Below are 18,433 nucleotides of genomic sequence, written 5' to 3'. Positions count from 1 at the left end.
TCCTCTTCCTCTTTGACAGTAATGTCTAAAAAAATATTGAATGGATTTGTTACGATTAAATTAAAATAAGTTGAATTAATGTGGTAAAATCACACTTGAAAGTTTAATGAAAAAAAGGTTTATCAAGTTTATTGTGATTAAATAATATACTGTTAATGTGGTAAAATAAAATGAGGTGGTTTTAGTTTATCTCTACTCCCTAGCTCATTGAGTTTATTGTCGTCACCAAATCACATGTTCTATCTGATTTCATATAAATTACTTTAATCATTCTATGGAGTTGTATAAAATTAGAAATCTTCCCATTTTCAATAAAAAAAAAAAAAAAAAAAAAAAAAAAAAAAAAGAAGAAGAAAAAGGAGAAAAACAAAATTATAAAGGTAGTACTATATCACCTCCACATACTGAATATGGCTAGCCGCCACCTCACTAACGCATAGCCACCCTACAACTAATATATGGCTCGCATGGCCACCCCTAAATACTTGCGCAACCACCCCATAACATAGGGCTGGCTTGCATTGCCACACCTTTAACTAGGCAAGTTACCTTTTTTTTTTTTTTTTTTTTTTGAATTTCAACTCTTTATTAGAATTTGCAATTAAATTTTATCAAAATTTTTAAAATACCATTCTGTTTTTTTTTAAAAAAAAAAAAAAAAAAAATTATAAAAAGTTTTCAAAGATTTAGGCATGAGTATTTTTATAAATTCAATTAAGTTCTGACTAACACCTAAATATTGCAATTTTTTTCTCTAAAAAAAAATGATATTTTGGAAAGTTTGACAAGATTTAACGAAAAATTCTAACGGAGAGTTGAAATTTAAAAAAATTAAAAGATGGATACCCTAAATCGACACTTACGAGTGATTTTCTATACTTCTTCCCACACTTCCTTGATATGGAGAGAAGCAGAAAGCTGTTGAAATATTGGTGCAAGGCAGAGCAAGATAAAGAGTATTATGTGGGCTTTTGGTAGATGTGATCACTTTATGGTGTCAACTTACAGGCAGTTTTCAAGATTCAAGGTTCGTGGATTCTTCTTTTAAAATTTTCTCCAACCACAATGGTTTTGTCTTCTCAATATATAAAATATAAAAAGAGAGTGGGGGGAAGAAGTTTCATTGCTTTCCGGGCTGTCTTTAGCCCAAGTGGATGGCCATTGAATCCATTAATAACACAATTAGATCAAGATTTGGTTTGAATTTAATAACACAGCCGAAAGGAGTTTCTATTATTTCTGTGCTAATTTATCAATATAATTTACCCTTTGTTTTCATTTACTTATACTTCGTTTGTTTCGACGTAAAATGGTTTCCGTCGTAAAATGATTTCAGGGAAGTCATTTTTCTGGAAAATATTTTTCGCTGAAAGCATTTTTCGGTGTTTGGCGCGTACGGAAAATCACAAATATTTTTAATATTTTTATTCAATCATATTAACCTATAAAAATCAATTTTTATTCAAAACATATAAATATTAATGTAAAATAATATAAAAATTACCGAAGACGAAATTTCGTCACTGACCGACAGGATTTCGACTACTTTTACCGACTTCCGCCATTCCGGTTACTATAGCCAGAATCCAAGATAAAGGCCGGAATTCGAACAGTTTGTCGGAATCTGGGTTGGACGGATTCCGGCACAAAACGGCCGGACTCCGGCATACTGGCCGGAATCTACCAGAACCGCTGGAATCCGGCTGTTCTGGCTAGATCCCGGCCGGTCGGCAGGGATCCAGCCGGCCGGGATCCGGGCTACCTGGCCAGATCCGGCTGTCCAGCCGGAATCAAGCCAGGATGTTCTGGCCAGATCCGGCCGTTCCGGCTGATTCCGGCCAGATTGCCGGAATACGGTCGCTGGAATCTGGGCTGACCGGATTCCGGCGACTTTGACCGTATGCTATCGGATTTCAGTACCTGCAAAATTTCAGTGATGGTCGACTGCTTGAAGTAAAGGTCGACTATGTCGTTTAATAGGGGTCGAATGTGTCTGGCGTCTTCAAAAAATGATTTACGCTTTTAAAAAGCGTAAATCATTTTCTAAAATTTACCAAGCATTTTTGGTCAAACAGAAATCATTTTTCGGTTGACTATTATTTTCGCCCTTACCAAACACCGGAAAATGCCGAAACCATTTTCCAGAAATCACTTTACGCCGAAACAAACGGAACATTAGTTGCTAACTTGCTATCTTTGATAAAACATAATGCTATGCCCACTTCATCATTCTAGACATAAGTAGTTGACAACTCCATAGAGAATTGGGGATGCTTCAAACCAACAAGGTATGTTCTCATGATTTGTCTTTCTAGCATATAGTGCGGGTTTTTTTTTATTTTTTAATTATAATTTAATTTCAAAAATCTTTTTTGAAAAACACAGGTCTTGATAAAGAATACTAAAAAATAGATATAATTATAAAGGAAAGAAAGATGGCAAGTTAAGCATGATATGACTTACACAAATTTAATGTTTAGAAACATTAATCATAAAGGTGTAAAGTAATTTAATATGTCAATGTATTTTTTTATGGTTCCAATTTTGTCAAAAAGATCAAAATTTAAAAATATAATTAATATTCTACAACAGACCCCACCAATACACAATCATTAACCTGAGAAAAGTTTCTTTGTAGGAAAATAAACTACAATCTTATAATTTCAAGCAATATACTCGCAGTACAAAAAAACCGGCATTTTATGACCTTTTTTTTTTTTTTTTATGTGTCGTTTGCATCAAGCGACATTAATTTATTGTGAGTTGACGTCATTTATTTTAAAGATCTTATTGTCAATTATCAATTCCAATGTTTATAGTCCCCAAGAGATAGTTCAATTGGTCGGGGACCATACCTCATGAAGCGGAGGTCACTAGTTTAAATCTCTTCTCATTCTCTTGTGTGGACATGTAAAATAATAATTAAAAAAAAAAAATCCAATGTTTATAGGGTCACTTTTTATTGTCAATAACAAGTGTCATATGCGTGGAATCAAATCATGTCAACCGCTTCTTGTCACTCTCACTCCTATTGGAAATTTCTCTTTGAAGATCGAAGAGTTATATAAACTGTCCAATGTTTTTTTTTTTTTGGGAAAGTCTACATACATCCCTTCAAACTACCACACAATTAACAATGTCCCCTGAAACTACAAAAACCTTGTCAATATACCCCAAAGCCAACAAAAAGACAAAAATGACCTTACAATTTTTTCAATAAAACAAAAATACTCTTATAAATTCAATTTAAAAAAAAAAAATGAAAAATTTTTATTTAAAAAAAAAAAAAACGAGACATTTTTAATTTCTTAAAAAACGAAAATTTCAATTTTTTTTTTTAAAAAAAAAGAAAACTTTTTAATTTTTCTTTTAATTTTTAAATTTGGCCACCCTTGATTTTTTACGTATTTCTTGTTTAATTATTTTTTTTAGTTTTAGTTTTTCTTTTTTTGAATTATTATTATTTTTTTATTTTATGAAGGGTTTTTTTTTTTTTTTTTGAATTTCAGAGGTTTCTTTTGCATCATGTTTGTTATGTTATAAACTTCATTTGCATAAGTTTTTTTTCTTAAAAGAAAAAAAGAAAAAGAAAAAAGAAAATGCCACTTTCGCTGTTTAATGAGTTAGAGGACATCTTCCTGAAACAAAAAATGGGAATTTGATGCTACTATATAAATCATGTCCTGGGCCTTGGCACAAGTGGCCGGCTTAACTATAGAGTGGTGATGAGATAGGAATGGATTATGATATGTCTAATGCTTTCTTAAATTTGGGTGGTTTAGGGTTTGCCACATTTAATAATATTAGGCAGGGTGCATGAATTGCTTCTCTCTCAAATTACTGCTCAAGTGTTTTGCACTTTACCTTCATTATTATGATTCTAAAACTCAGCATTAGATTATATATATTATTGTTTCAAAACATATTTGAGAGTGCACTTTGCTTGCTGAAATGAGGAACATGCACGTCTCTTGGCATTAAGAATTGGAGGGGTGGTAGCTTGAGTGCCTTTCTATGTAAGTTTAGCATCGTTTCAATGCAATGGTTTATCATATTTGGTTGTATAGAAATGCTATCCGTCATGGCAGTACTCCTAGCTCTGAAGAGCAGATTTTAAATTCTGTAATTTGGGATAGTAAGCATAGAGTCAATTTTAAAGGGAGGTTTCAACTGTTAGCCTCTAATTAATGTAGTTCTTAGTGAAAATTGGGGTATTGGGTTAGATATCCTGCACGGCTAGCAAATTTGTTTTCTGCTCGAGTGCTTGGATTTTGGGTTGGGTCCCTTTGTTGGGATCATGTGGTTTTGAAATCATTCATTCATCGAAAAAAGAAATGGGGCATGTGAAGATTGTTTTGATCTTACTTATAATTCTGTAACATGTTTTTAATTATGCTTAATTAATTTGAAGTTGTACGTTCTTTCATGAATGAAACGAAAATGAAATTTATTTTATTCTTCTCATTTGACATATATAAGTTTGATTCATGCAAAATCTTGATGTTTGTACATGAATCAATGGTATTGACCTCGATTAAGACATCCTATAATCTATGTTTTTACAATTTTTGTATGATTAAATGACTGTTCTGGACAGCTCTAGTACCTCTTTATTTCCAGATTTTCGTTCCCTTCCAAATTTTAGATTGTAAATTTAGTTGGAATTTTTTTATACCTTCTGTAACTTCATTTTTTTCTATATTCTTTTATAGAACATCCTTAATTTATGAAAAAAAAAAAAAAAACATATATTTTTTTATTATTATTATTTCCCCATTTAATGTACAAACTCAATAATATTGAAACTTGGGTTTCATTGGATTATTTTAGATCACCAAAGCGAAGTTTGGTTCCAAAGTCAACTGATGGTGCTTCAAAGGGTAGCTCGTCTTAAAGTAAGAGTATAGGAAGATTGTAATCCCTGGCTTTAACGTAAGCTATAAGTGAAAATATCTAGTAATAGAACTCTCACTACTGCATATAATAGTGATAGAACTCTTACAACAAAAACAAACATGCATATTTTTTTCTTTTCTTTTCTTTTTTTTTTTCTAAAAAACTACAGGCTCACCTCAAATTATAAATAAACGAGAGCATCTAATAAAAACTTATATTACATAAATACCTCGAACATTGTATTACATAAGTAACATATCGATCTCTATCTAACATAGTATCCAAAAATTGCCACAAGTGGCAAATCAAAACATTACAACTTACTATTAGGGATGAAGCCAGAAACTATTATGGCTAGGGGCCAGGAGAAAAAAAAAAAATATTACTAAGAGCCAGCTGTAGGCTATTTTTTTTTTTTTTCTTTTTTACCTTAATTTTTTTTATTTTAGTTTTTTGTGTTCTTAGGCCATGCCCCCCGCCCTCCCAACTGTTACGGCTTACTACAATAAGTTAGCGTTCTCAAAACTGAGGCTCTATGTCAGGCCTATGAACAATAGTTAAGAAGTGCATATAAGTATACATCCTCCTCTTCCTCTTTGACAGTAATGTCCAAGAAAATATTTAATGAATTTGTTATGATTAAATTAAAATAAGTTAGATTAGTGTGATAAAATCACACTTGAAAATTTAATGGAAAAAAGGTCTATCAAGTTTGTTGTGATTAAATAATAGTGTTTTATTTTCTTTTTTCGTCTGCTCACACTCAATGGTTGATTAAAGCAAAAGGGAGTATAAATATATGTTATGGCCGACTAGATCGACTCTGGTGCATCAGGATTTTTTATTTTATTTTTTAAATGTTTTTTGATTAGAGATCAATAAAAGACTCGACGAGTGATTTTCTGTACCTCTCGCCTCAATTTCTTGATACGGTGAGAAGCAAAAAGCTGGTGAAATATTGGTGCAAGGCCAAGCAAGATAAAGAGTATTATGTTTTTTTCTTCTGAATGTATAAACCATAAAAAGAGAGTGGCGTGAAGAAATTTCATTGCTTCCCCTTTCCTTACTGGCCCTGGCCTGCTAGTCGCCCAAGTGGAGCTAGCTAGGGCCATTGTATCCATTAATAACACAGTTTCGATGTTCAAGATTTGGTTTGTAATAATCTCTTGAGTCCAGTAAGTACTGAGCTTAAAATTTAAATTGAAATAAGTTTATAATGTTTGTTTGAGTCAGCATTGTCCATCATAAATTATTTTTCAAAGTCTTCCACAGATGTGGAATCAATTGGTTTGTCCTACATTTAAATTCGAATCCTGCAATTGATCCTGTTGAGGGTTTTTCTATTATTTATTCTTAAAAAGCAACCCATTCATTTCCAAATAGTGGGCACTTTTGTTCATTAAAATTCATCTTTGTCTTCCAACGCCTTAATACCACTGTGTTTTTTTTTTTTTTTTTTTTAAAAAAAAAAAATTACAAAAAGTTTTCAAAGATTCAGGCATGAGTATTTTTACAAATTCAATTAAATTCTGAACAACACCTAAATTCTTGCAATTTTTTCCTTCTTTTTTTTTTCCTTAAAAAAAGAGAAGGGGTATTTTTGAAACTTTAACAGGATTTAATGAAAAATTCTAACGAATGGTTGGAATTGAAAATTGAAATATGGATACCCTAAATTGGCATATTTAGAGTCTTAGTACTTTATTTCAAAAGTAATGAAAGATCAGAGTTACAAGTGAAGTTCTTTCTAAATTTATATAGTCTAAAAGAGAAGAGTTGTGAGATCTATTTATCCTAGCAGGCTAATTTAATACTGAATTTTAAAAATTATTTTATGCTTTAATCTTTGAATACTATCAAATGTTTACTATAAGAATTAAAACGAATGTAATTAGGAAAAAAGAAAAAAGAAAAAAGAAAAAAAGAAAAAAAAGAAGAAGAAACGAATGTGCACTTACTAGTACTTTCCTTTAGTGTTTTCTTTTCTACTTTTATTAGTCCCACTTAACTTGATTTTTATTCAATAAACTATTGTTATGGCCGTCTAGACTCTAGTGCATCAATTATTATTTTTTTCTTCTTCTTCTTCTTTTTTTTTTTAGAGATCAATAAAAAACACTCAACGAGTGATTTCCTATACTTCTTACCTCAATTGCTTGATATGGAGATAAGCAGAAAGCTGTTGAAATATTGGTGCAAGGCAGAGCAAGATAAAGAGTATTATGGTGTGAACTTACAGGCAGTTTTCAAGATTCAAGGTTCGTGGATTCTTCTTTTAAAATTTTCTCCAACCACAATGTTTTTTTCTTCTCAATATATAAAATATAAAAAGAGAGTGGGGGGAAGAAGTTTCATTGCTTTCCGGACTGTCTTTACTGACCCTGCTAGTCGCCCAAGTGGATGGCCATTGAATTTAATAACACAGCCGAAAGGAGTTTCTATTATTTCGGTGCTAATAAAATAATAGAATGAAGTTTATTTCCAAACGTAATATTTAAGTTCGTAACACTTCCTTGACAAGCATAAAGCTGTTGAATTATTGGTGCGAGGCAGAGCAAGATGCAGAGTATTATGTGGGCTCTTGGCAGGGGTCACCTATTTTGTGAACTTACAGGTAATTTTCTACATACAAGGTTCGTGGATTCTTCTTTTAAAATTCTCTCTAAGACTCTAACGACAATTTTTTTTTTTTTCTCTATATAAAATATAAAAAGAGAGTGGGGAAAGAAATTTCATTGCTTGCTATTTACAGTTGAAGACTATCACAGTTAAAGACTTTAACTTAATTATAGTTGACTGTTACTTAGTTGTAGTTGAAATATATTTGTATTGTCTAATTCTCTTATAAATAAGAGCATGTTATATTGTAAAATTAACTCAAAGAAATCAGACCAAATGTAACCCTTTGAACTTTATCATGTGTACGTAGGACATATACCGAACTAAGTAATTCTTTGTGTCTATTTTTATATCTTGCATTATATTATCTTTCAAGATATTAGAGCTATAGGCTAACGTCAGTTTTCGATCACGTGGATTTCAATTTTTTATTTTTCTTTCTTTTATTCTCTTATCATTTTGTCTTTGATTTTCCCATGGTATCAAAAAACAAAATAAGATATGAGAGTTCATTCTCTTATCATTCTTGTTAATTCCTTGTGAAAAAAAAAAAAAAAAAAAAAGAGCCTATTGATAGATTTGATATTTTACAGTGAAATCCAACCGTGTCCCTTTGTGTTTTGTGATGAGATTCAACTATCCCTTGGTATTTGTAGTGAGATCCGACCGTCCTTTGGTTCTTTGCAGTGAGATCTGACTGCCCCTTGGTATTTTGTGGCGAGATCCGACTGTTCTGCAAAATCCAAACACCTCTGATAGTTTACGATGAGATTCAACTGTTCGTACGTTGCAGTCTTCCAGCAAGTTTTTAAATAAAAATAACAAAAGTTCAAAATCAAACTCAAGATTCCACAAAAGTTTCACGGCGCACATTTTGTGTCATTGCTCGTCGCCCTACTTCTATTTGTTTAGATGTGATCTATGATTTGTTTGAAGAAAGTCTTGAGATTCAGACGATTGCAGATGATATGACTAGTAAATACGTTCCTCCGCATGTCAATATATTTTATTGTTTAGGCGGAATTACGATTACTTGTTTTCTAGTACATGTAGCTATGGGATTTGCTATGACATTTTACTATCGCCCGACCATTACTGAGGCTTTTGGGTCTGTTCAATATATAATGACTGAAGCGAACTTTTGATGGTTCACTTTTTGTTTTTGTCTCTAGTTGACTAATTGATTAGAAGATAGTCTCTAGTTCAAACTAAAGATAATGTAAAGAAGACTTGTCTACGAATATAACACGTGAATGAAAGACTACAGTCACTCGAAGATATTTAAGCTAAAGACTTTAGTTTCTAAATTTCTAATTTATTTCCACATAGTGCTTTTAGTTTTTGTCTCTAGTTGACTAATTGATTAGAAGATGACCTCTAATTCCAACTAAAGATAATGTAAAGATGACTTGACCGGCCGGCCTGGGGTGGGTAAACCACCCCCGTGGCCCATGGGGGTGGTTCGGCTACACTCAAGGGGCAAAATCCTTGATTTTTTTATTTTTTATTTTTTGCCATGGGGTGGTTCGACCACCCTAGACCAGTCAAGAGGGTGGCTCAACCACCCATCTTCTTTTTCTTTTCTTTTTTCAATTTTTTTGAAGTTTTTAATTTTTAAATTAATTTTTAAAGATTTTTTATTTTTTATATTAAAACACGTGTCAACTCTCTCTAGGGTTGACACCTGGCGGACCGTTAATTTTTGGATGAAAAACTTGAATAAGGTACAAATTTGGTCTTTTTTCAAAACGGAGGTACCATCTGTGATGCAAATTGAAACTCTGGTACTAAAAAATAAAGTTTTCAAAACTTAAGGACCAGAAATATATTTTACCCTAATTATTATAATGATGACTTGAGAAATATTTTCTGTACAAACTTCCACAATAAATTAATGCTTTGGGGTTTTGAGAAATATTAACCATGCATTCATGCTTCTATTGTAATATATTATTCCTTTTTGGTTGTGGCCTTTATATCACATTTACGGTATTTACTATGTTTATTATTTTTTCAATAAACATATACGGCATTATGGATATTTCCATTAATTTAGATTACCGTAAATATGGAATCGGTATTATGGTTATTTCTATTAATTTAGATTACCGTAAATATGGAATCGGTTAATTGATTTTAAAATCAATTAACGATATTGTTTCCTTGATGGAAGGAAACAAATACGGTGTTTACCATTTTGAGGGTCCCTAACCTAGCCTATAAATAGAGTGCATGTGTACACCATCAGTACAGCCATCAAGCAATAGGCATAGGTTAGAAGATCCCTCAAATAATCTTTCTTGTTCTTCAGATGGATCGTGGAGATGCTTGAGCAAACATGGCTAGAGGTAAGCCTGAATTCTGTTTATTCGTTTTCCGCTGCGCATGTTAGATTAAATAATATGTTGATTATTTCTAACATGTGGTATCAGAGCCAGCCTCTGTGCTATTTTGCTCAGCATATAATTTTACTATGCGTTATCAATATTGAATCAAGTATTTTTTATTGATTATCAATATTGAATCAAGTATATTCTATTTGGTATTGTTCACTTCTGTTTGTCAATATTGTTTGAGCAATATTTCGTCTTTTGTGACATGATAGAAACGCATTAGCGATTATTTTGTGAATATTTGTTGTTCACGTACTGTTTGTGAAAACCCATAAATTTGATATAACTATTTTTTGTTTTATCACTATTCTGTGTATTGTGATATACTGCCTAATTTTGAGTTGTTGTAATCTTGATATGGGTATTTTCATAAAGGGGTGGCGGCTAGGGTTCCATTTTTAGGGTTTTCAACCCATCTGGAACATTACGGGTCGGGTTGGTTGGTGACTGGGTAGGGTTTCGACCCATTAAAGTTTTTGGGTTTGATATATTTTCGGGTAGGGTTTTTTAAAACCCATGCAGTTTTGGGCCATTTAAGTGGGCTGACCTAGTTTGGGCCAGCACTATACATAGACCCAGAGGCCTGACCCGATTAAGTGGGTTGACCTAATTGCCAAATACAGTAGCCCATTTGGAGTCTTGTGACCCAAAAGCCCAACCCAATATAGTAGCCCAATACAAATACCCAACCCAAATTAAGTGGGTTAACCCAATTGGGTCAGCCCAATACAGCAACCCTTTTTTAGTAACCCATCAAGTTCTTTTTAAAAGGGGAATTTAGGCTTTATGGTGTTTAGAACCTGGGTTCACCAGGTGTAAAGAGCCTTGGCCACTTACTAAACCATTAGGCCATGTGTTTTATTATGTCTTCATATTAAAGTTTTATTCCCTTTATTATTTACAGTACTGTGTATTAAAATTATTGTTTATTTAATACATGAATTGAGGAATATATATTTTAAATTTATATTGTTTAAATATAAATTGTTTGATGCCTAGACCTAAGAATAATTAACAATACCATATATACTGGTGTGTTTACAGTAATATCTAAGAATGCAATGTCGGGGAAAGTTCTGGCAAGGAAAGTCTTGGGATTTAAGTGTGTCCGGTGTGACCCCCCTCACTTTCCTGGGAGCTCATCTGCTTGCACCTTGGAAAATGCTGTTTACCCCATTTAAGTATTGGTTTGTTATATTCCTAAGGCCATTAAGGGGGCATATATAAAGTTGTTAGATGTTAATGAAGTAGCAATTATCATGATAATTTTGGGAGAGCCACAGCATCCCAATTTTGAATGACAATTGCATCAAGATTACACACACGTAATTATCATAATAATTATGGGAGAACCAAAGCATCCCATTTTTGTATGATAATTACATCAGGATCACACGCATGAACCTCATAAAGATTTATTAGATGTTCATGAATTACAGCGTGATTATTATGATTTTGGGAGAGCCAAAGCATCCTAATTTTGTAATAATTGCATAAGGATCGTACACATGAACTTCATATAAAAAAATTAACATCGTATTGTAATTAACTCATAAATTTAATTACCTATCCCCAAAGGGAAGTTTTTTATTTTTGTGACTTAATTAGAATAAGATAACAAATTTAGTATTAAAAGTAAAATTTCTTTCGGTTGCCCAAAGGTACGAAGAATTTTATTTTTTAATATTTAAATTTGCTTTAGTCTTATTAATAAAGAGTAAATTTCATGCGTGATGCAACCTTTGCCCAAAGGTAGGTTGAAATTTACTATTTAAATTGGCATTGGCTAATTTAAAATAAAGTTGATATCGTCTTGTAGTTAATTCATAAATTTAATTACTTATCCCCAAAGGGAAGTTTTTATTTTTATGACTTAATTAGAATAAGATAACAAATTTAGTATTAAAAGTAAAATTTCTTTCGGTTGCCCAAAGGTACGAAGAATTTTATTTATTAATATTTAAATTTGCTTTAGTCTTATTAATAAAGAGTAAATTTCATGCATGATACAACCTTTGCCCACAGGTAGGTTGAAATTTACTATTTATTATTTAAATTGGCATTGGCCAATTTAAAATAAAGTTACTTCATAGCATTAAAGCATTTTTATTTTTGTTATTGCAGCTATTCATATTACTCTACCTTGGTAGTTTTATATTCCAATACTTTAAGGTAATATTTTTTCTGACTAAAAAAAAAAAAATATTAATATGCTTTTTTATTTGGGGTGTTCAAAATTTGGTGCTCCGTGTGGACAAACCACCTACTCCCGCGGAATTAAGTACGCCACGTGAGATTATTAAGCATGAACGGTGGGAGTGATTTAATCACTTAAGTTAGATGTTCATGAAATCTCATGTCACTAAAGTCATCAGGGATTTATTCCTGAATGTTTTAGAGCCAAAGTTTTATAAAGGTTGTTTATGAACATTTAGTAAGTTCAAACAAAACTTGGCCAGCACCCTAATAGAAAATGCTTTAAAGACAAACCTTTTACAGTTTCTAAAGTGTTTATAATCTCATTATGGGAATGAAGGATATTATAGTTTAGCTTAAGTCCCTAAAGATTGAGATTTTTTAAGTCATTATTGGTCATTTTATTTTGAATTCTCTCTTCTAAGTGTAGAATTTTTGTCTTGTAACACACGTAAGGATAAATGGTTAGTAAATAAACTTCTAACCATGTGTGTTCAAGGATATGAGAGAATTTATAAAGTGTTCACATGATTACTCATATTAAAGGAAAGACCAATAAATGCAATCATGTCCAACACTTAAAGCATGAGAATAAGGTGCCAATAAAGTATTATGGCAATCAAGATACCTATTTCTCATGAAATAAGGAAAATTAAGGGCATATAAAGAAAGATTGCATGAAGTATAAGAAATGACTTAAAATAAAGATAATCTCATACATCTAGTATGTCGTGAATCTCTTTTAGTGACTCATTCAAATATGTTGTGGATTGATTATGGTTTAACAATCCACGTTGTCAACACAAATGCAGAGTCCTTTTTAAATAACACGTGTTTATAACTTGAGGTTGTTGGGATCTATAGGTTAATTTTAAAATTCAGTCATAATTTTTGACCTCAAAAATGATTTATATTCCATAATTTTTAGAAATTTATTTTTTAGTTTGGCTTGTTAAAAATTTCAATTTTATTTTAAACTTGAAGTTTTTCTTATCTTTGGTGGAATATTGGTTGGGGTTTATTTAAAGTCTATTTAAAATTGACCTACGTCCCAATTTTTTAAACAAAATTATTTGTTTATTTCTGCATAGTGATGTTGACGTAAAGTAGAGTCTTTGAGAATTTAAAATGCTCTGGTTATGGCTTTGGAGATTGAAATATATCTCCATACAGTAAATAAAAGTCGGTAATTTACTGACTTTGGTTCTTGTGTGGGCTGCATAAGGGAAAGCATACCAACAAGACCACTAGAGGTGCCAAAAAGAGCATTTTGAGATTCTTGAGATCATGTACATTAAAATGTGTTGACTTTTTCATACTCATTGCCTAAATGGTCAGAGATATTTTGATCTCTTTTAGTGATGACCATATAAAGTTTATGTATCTCTATCTTCTAAATATTAAAGCTGGGGTATTGAATGCTTTCAATATCTATAAGGAAGAAGAAGAGAAACAATGTGAAGATCATTAGATCTAATATAGGCATAGAGTATTAAGGTAGGTACACACCAAGGGGAAATGATTAGTAATACTAATCTGCTATTACCCTTATAGAGTAAAGCTTTGAAGACCGTTGTGTATATGTTAAACAGGATTTCATCTAAGGTTGTCTTTATGACACCTTTTAAAATATGAAATAGATGGAAGCTTGTTTACATTATTTACACATATGGGGTTGCCTTGCTAAAGAGAGGATTTATAATCCTCACCTTAGAAAATTAGATTCAAGGACAACCAGCGGATCTTTATAAGCTATCTAGTAAACTTTAAGGGGTTATAATGTTTAATTATCCTTCATATGATCATAGAGTTGTTGATTGTAAAATTTCTAGAGGATGCAGAACCTAGTGGGAGTGCTCATTCACACAAATTGGAATTTGAGGAAGCACTAGAGTTGGTCAAATCTCCTCCTCATAGAGGATGATTGATTGTATTCAGGGAAAATCAGATTGATTATCCTCAATCATTTATAGAACAACCAACTCATACAGAACAGGTTCAAAAGTCTATTTTCCCATTGCAAAATGCAGAGGAAGTAGAATTAAGAAAATCCTATAGAATAAGGAGATCAACAATTCTTAGTGATCATGTTGTATATCTCCCAGAGTCTGATGTTGACATTGGACATAAAGATGATCCAAATTGTTTTCACATGCTATGAGTGGAGAAAACTCCACATAGTGATTCAATGCCATGAAGTAAGAGATAAATCTATGGCTCAAAAGTCAAGCTAGACTCGTAGCCAATGATTTTACTCATAAAGAAGGCATTGATTATCATGAAACATTCTCTCCAGTGTCTAAGAATGGTTCATCAAGATAATCATAGCATTAGTAGCTCATTTTGATCTAGAGCTACATCAAATGAATGCGAAAACAACTTTTTTGAATAGGGATCTTAAGGACGAGGTTTACATGAAACAATCAAAAGGTTTTATAAATAACAGTCAGAAAGCTTGCAAATTAAAGAATTCTATTTATGGGCTGTGATAGATCTCTCAATGGTAAGATACTTTTTTCAAGGTTATTGTTTATAGAAAACCTTGTTGATTAGTATATATACCTTAAGGTCAGTGGGAGTACAGTAATCTTTCTAGTCCTATATTTGCAAGTGGTGATTTAGGTTTGCTACATAAAGTTCACAAAACTTTGAAATGAAGGATTTGGGTGAAACCTCTTATGTCTTTTGACATAGAGATTCACAGAGACATAAAGAATATTAACATTGTCTCGGAAGGCCTACATTGAAAAATTTTGGGAAAATTTAGAATGAAGGATTTGCACCTTCAGTAGCAATTAAGAGGGACTAATTAAATACAAATTAATGTCCCAAAAGGTATTGGAATAAGGGCAGATGAAAAGTTTTTTCTTTAAACATCTGCATTATGCATAACCATATGACTGACAATAAGAATATTGGGTCAATAAAATGCTGCAAATAAAGTGTTGCGGTATATGCAAGGAACCAAGAAGTACAACTTAACCTAAGGATACACTTTCCATTTGAAGGTGGTTAGTTGTTCAGATTTGAGTTTGCTGATTGTGTAGATAGTAGAAAGTCTACTCTAAGGTATATATCTTTTTATTGAAGGATATATCCTAGAGATGCAGTTTGCAGACTATAGTTGCTACGTCTACCAAGAAAGCTAAAAGTCTAGCGTGCTATGAATTTGGTACACATGCATGATGGTTGAGACTTTTGTTGAAAGTCTTAATCTTGTCGATTTTACAGTTAGACCATAAAGATACTCTGCGGTAATTCTACTATAATCTTCTTTTATAAGAATAAAGAGTAGAAGCAGAAGTAAATCGACATCAAGTATCTCAGTACGAGAGATAACATTAAGAGACATAAATGGTCTATTGAGCATATAAGTACTGAATTAATGATTGCGGATCCCATGACTTAAAGTTTACCGGTAAATAAAGAATAAAGTCATGCGGAATATATGAGACTCATTAATTCATTTTTTGCTTGGTTTGTCTCTTTTTGGTCTATAGACATAAAGTTATTGTAATAAAGATTTTTTGTGCACATTTGTTATTTTATCCATGAGGATAAATAAAGTTGGACCCGAATGACTTATAGGAAGTTCATTCATAAAGCTTGATTATCCATAAGGTACTCATATAAGGAGTGTTTTACATCGTGATACATGGAAGGGACGACCTAATTTTATAGTGGTTTTACCGCCATGATTCGTGTAAAACATTTCTTAACTGAGTTGGAGGATTCCATAAAAGATTGGCCAAAACTAAAGAACCTAATACCATATGGTCATGTGTTATAAAGTCCAAGTGGGAGAATGTAATATATTATTCCTTTTTGGTTGTGGCCTTTATATCACATTTACGGTATTTACTATGTTTATTATTTTTTCAATAAACATATACGGCATTATGGATATTTCCATTAATTTAGATTACCGTAAATATGGAATCGGTATTATGGTTATTTCTATTAATTTAGATTACCGTAAATATGGAATCGGTTAATTGATTTTAAAATCAATTAACGATATTGTTTCCTTGATGGAAGGAAACAAATACGGTGTTTACCATTTTGAGGGTCCCTAACCTAGCCTATAAATAGAGTGCATGTGTACACCATCAGTACAGCCATCAAGCAATAGGCATAGGTTAGAAGATCCCTCAAATAATCTTTCTTGTTCTTCAGATGGATCGTGGAGATGCTTGAGCAAACATGGCTAGAGGTAAGCCTGAATTCTGTTTATTCGTTTTCCGCTGCGCATGTTAGATTAAATAATATGTTGATTATTTCTAACATCTATACGCTAATGTTATTCTTTTCTTAGGCAAACAAGGAATCCTTGACATGGTATACGTACAGAAGTAAGTTTTCTATCATGAGAATTCAATACGATCTAATTCTAAGATACCTCAAGTCTAGAGCGAGCTGAGGTTTATAGAGTTTATTTATATTTATAGACTTTCAAAATTATTCAAATCACCTTTTTGATTAATTAATGAATTTATTTATTTATTTATGCTCTTTTTTTTTTTTCTTTTTTTTTCATGTTGGAGATATTGTGAGAATACTAGAAGTACCAATGTCCATCGGTAAGAATTGTAGATATCTATACATTTTTATTTTGGTTATCTTTATTTCTATTTTTTAATTTTAATTTTATAAACAAATCATTCCTTGCAAATTGCAATGTGACGTTATTACGGATGTTTACATAAAAAAATAAAAAAAAGAAAAAAAAAAAAAGAAAAAGAAAAAAAGAAACACGACAAATGCTGAGTTTTAATTCTATGTTATTCTTTTGTTTGTCAATGTACAGCATTATATCAACTACGTACAACTACGACTACCGCTACCACTACTATATAGAAATGGAATTAATATTGATTGTCCTTGATGATGATTGATGAAGCAAGAGGTTTATACTGTTGCTTTTATTTCTTCTTAAGCATTGCCCTATATGTGCTCACATTTGTTTATGCAATTTTATTAATTAATTAATTAATTTTTTTTTCATACTTCTTGCAGCTCCTCCAATCAATTTACTGACGTACATGACCCTGGACTACGGTAAGAATCTTCTCTCCTTCGATCTTCTTTAAATTTCTTTTTTCCAAGATCATTCTATACATGCACTGTTAAGCATGAATTAATTAACATGTGGCCAAAATGAAAATATGAATTATTACCTGAAAAAGATAATAAGTATTGTACTTAATAAATATATAATTACAGCAATGCAACAACATGTTGGCTTACAATCCATGCTTTGGTGATGTTCTTCCATCTACAGGACTATTCCAGGCAGCAAAAATGATATTGGGGACTCCATTTGTGACTGCATTCTTGATATATAAATGCCGTAGGAGGCACTTATCCATGTATGGTGTTGTTGAAGAATTTCTACGAAGTCACAATAACCTCATGCCAATAAGGTACTCTTATTCCGAAATTAAGAAGATTACTAAAAGTTTCAAGGAGAAATTGGGTGAAGGAAGTTATGGCACTGTATTTAAATGAACACTTCAAAGTGATCGCCTTGTGGCTATAAAGATATTAGGTAAATCCAAAGCTAACGGACCAGATTTTACAAGCAAAGTTGCAACCATTGGAAGGATTCACTATGTTAACGTAGTGCAGCTCATTGGTTTTTGCGTTAAAGGATCGAAATGGGCTCTTGTATATGAGTTCATGCCTAATGATTCTCTAAATAAATACATATTTTTGCCAGAAGTATGCACGCTTCTACGTTATACTCAAATGTATGATATAGCTCTAAGAGTGACTCCTAGGATTGAATATTTACATCAAGGATGTGACATGCAAATTTTACATTTTGATAACAAGCCTCACAACATTCTTCTTGATGAAAATTTTACTCTCAAAGTTTTTGACTTTGAACTAGCAAAATTATATCTAGTAAATGACAGCATTATTTCTTTGACTGCTGCAAGAGGGACATTAGGATACATGGTTCCAAAGTTGTTTCACAAAAATATTGGGATTGGGCTTGGGCCTTGCGTTGGGTTGACAATTGTGGACAATAAAATTCAAGCTGAATTGGAGAACTCACTAGCTTACTAGATTTGGCATTTGGGTTAGCTTTGGATCGTAGGAGATAGGAATCCACTCTTTACTTAGAGTACGTTTGGCATTGTGATTTTGTAGACAAAAAATGTGATTTTAAACTAAATCACAAAAGATGTATTATTTTGATTTTTTTGACAAAAATTGGTACCATAAAAAAAATACCTTGGCATATTAAATTACTTCACATATTTATGATTAATGTTGCTAAAAATTAGATTTGTGTAAGTCATAATATACTATGTATATACATA

The 18,433-nt window shown here is 31.9% G+C and overlaps 1 protein-coding gene across 1 annotated transcript; it reads left to right on the top strand.

Moving 5' to 3' along the window:
• Positions 1 to 17,339: 17,339 nt before the first annotated feature.
• Positions 17,340 to 18,176, top strand: LOC133878955 (rust resistance kinase Lr10-like). The gene is made up of 2 exons (XM_062317515.1): positions 17,340 to 17,527; positions 17,624 to 18,176. The coding sequence occupies exons 1-2, from the start codon at positions 17,340 to 17,342 to the stop codon at positions 18,174 to 18,176; spliced, it is 741 nt and encodes a 246-aa protein (XP_062173499.1).
• Positions 18,177 to 18,433: the final 257 nt, after the last annotated feature.

Source organism: Alnus glutinosa, chromosome 10 (assembly GCF_958979055.1).
Source record: "Alnus glutinosa chromosome 10, dhAlnGlut1.1, whole genome shotgun sequence".
Taxonomy (NCBI): Eukaryota; Viridiplantae; Streptophyta; class Magnoliopsida; order Fagales; family Betulaceae; genus Alnus; species Alnus glutinosa.
Note: the sequence above shows the minus strand (reverse complement) of the source record. Positions and strands in the feature narration are given on the sequence as shown.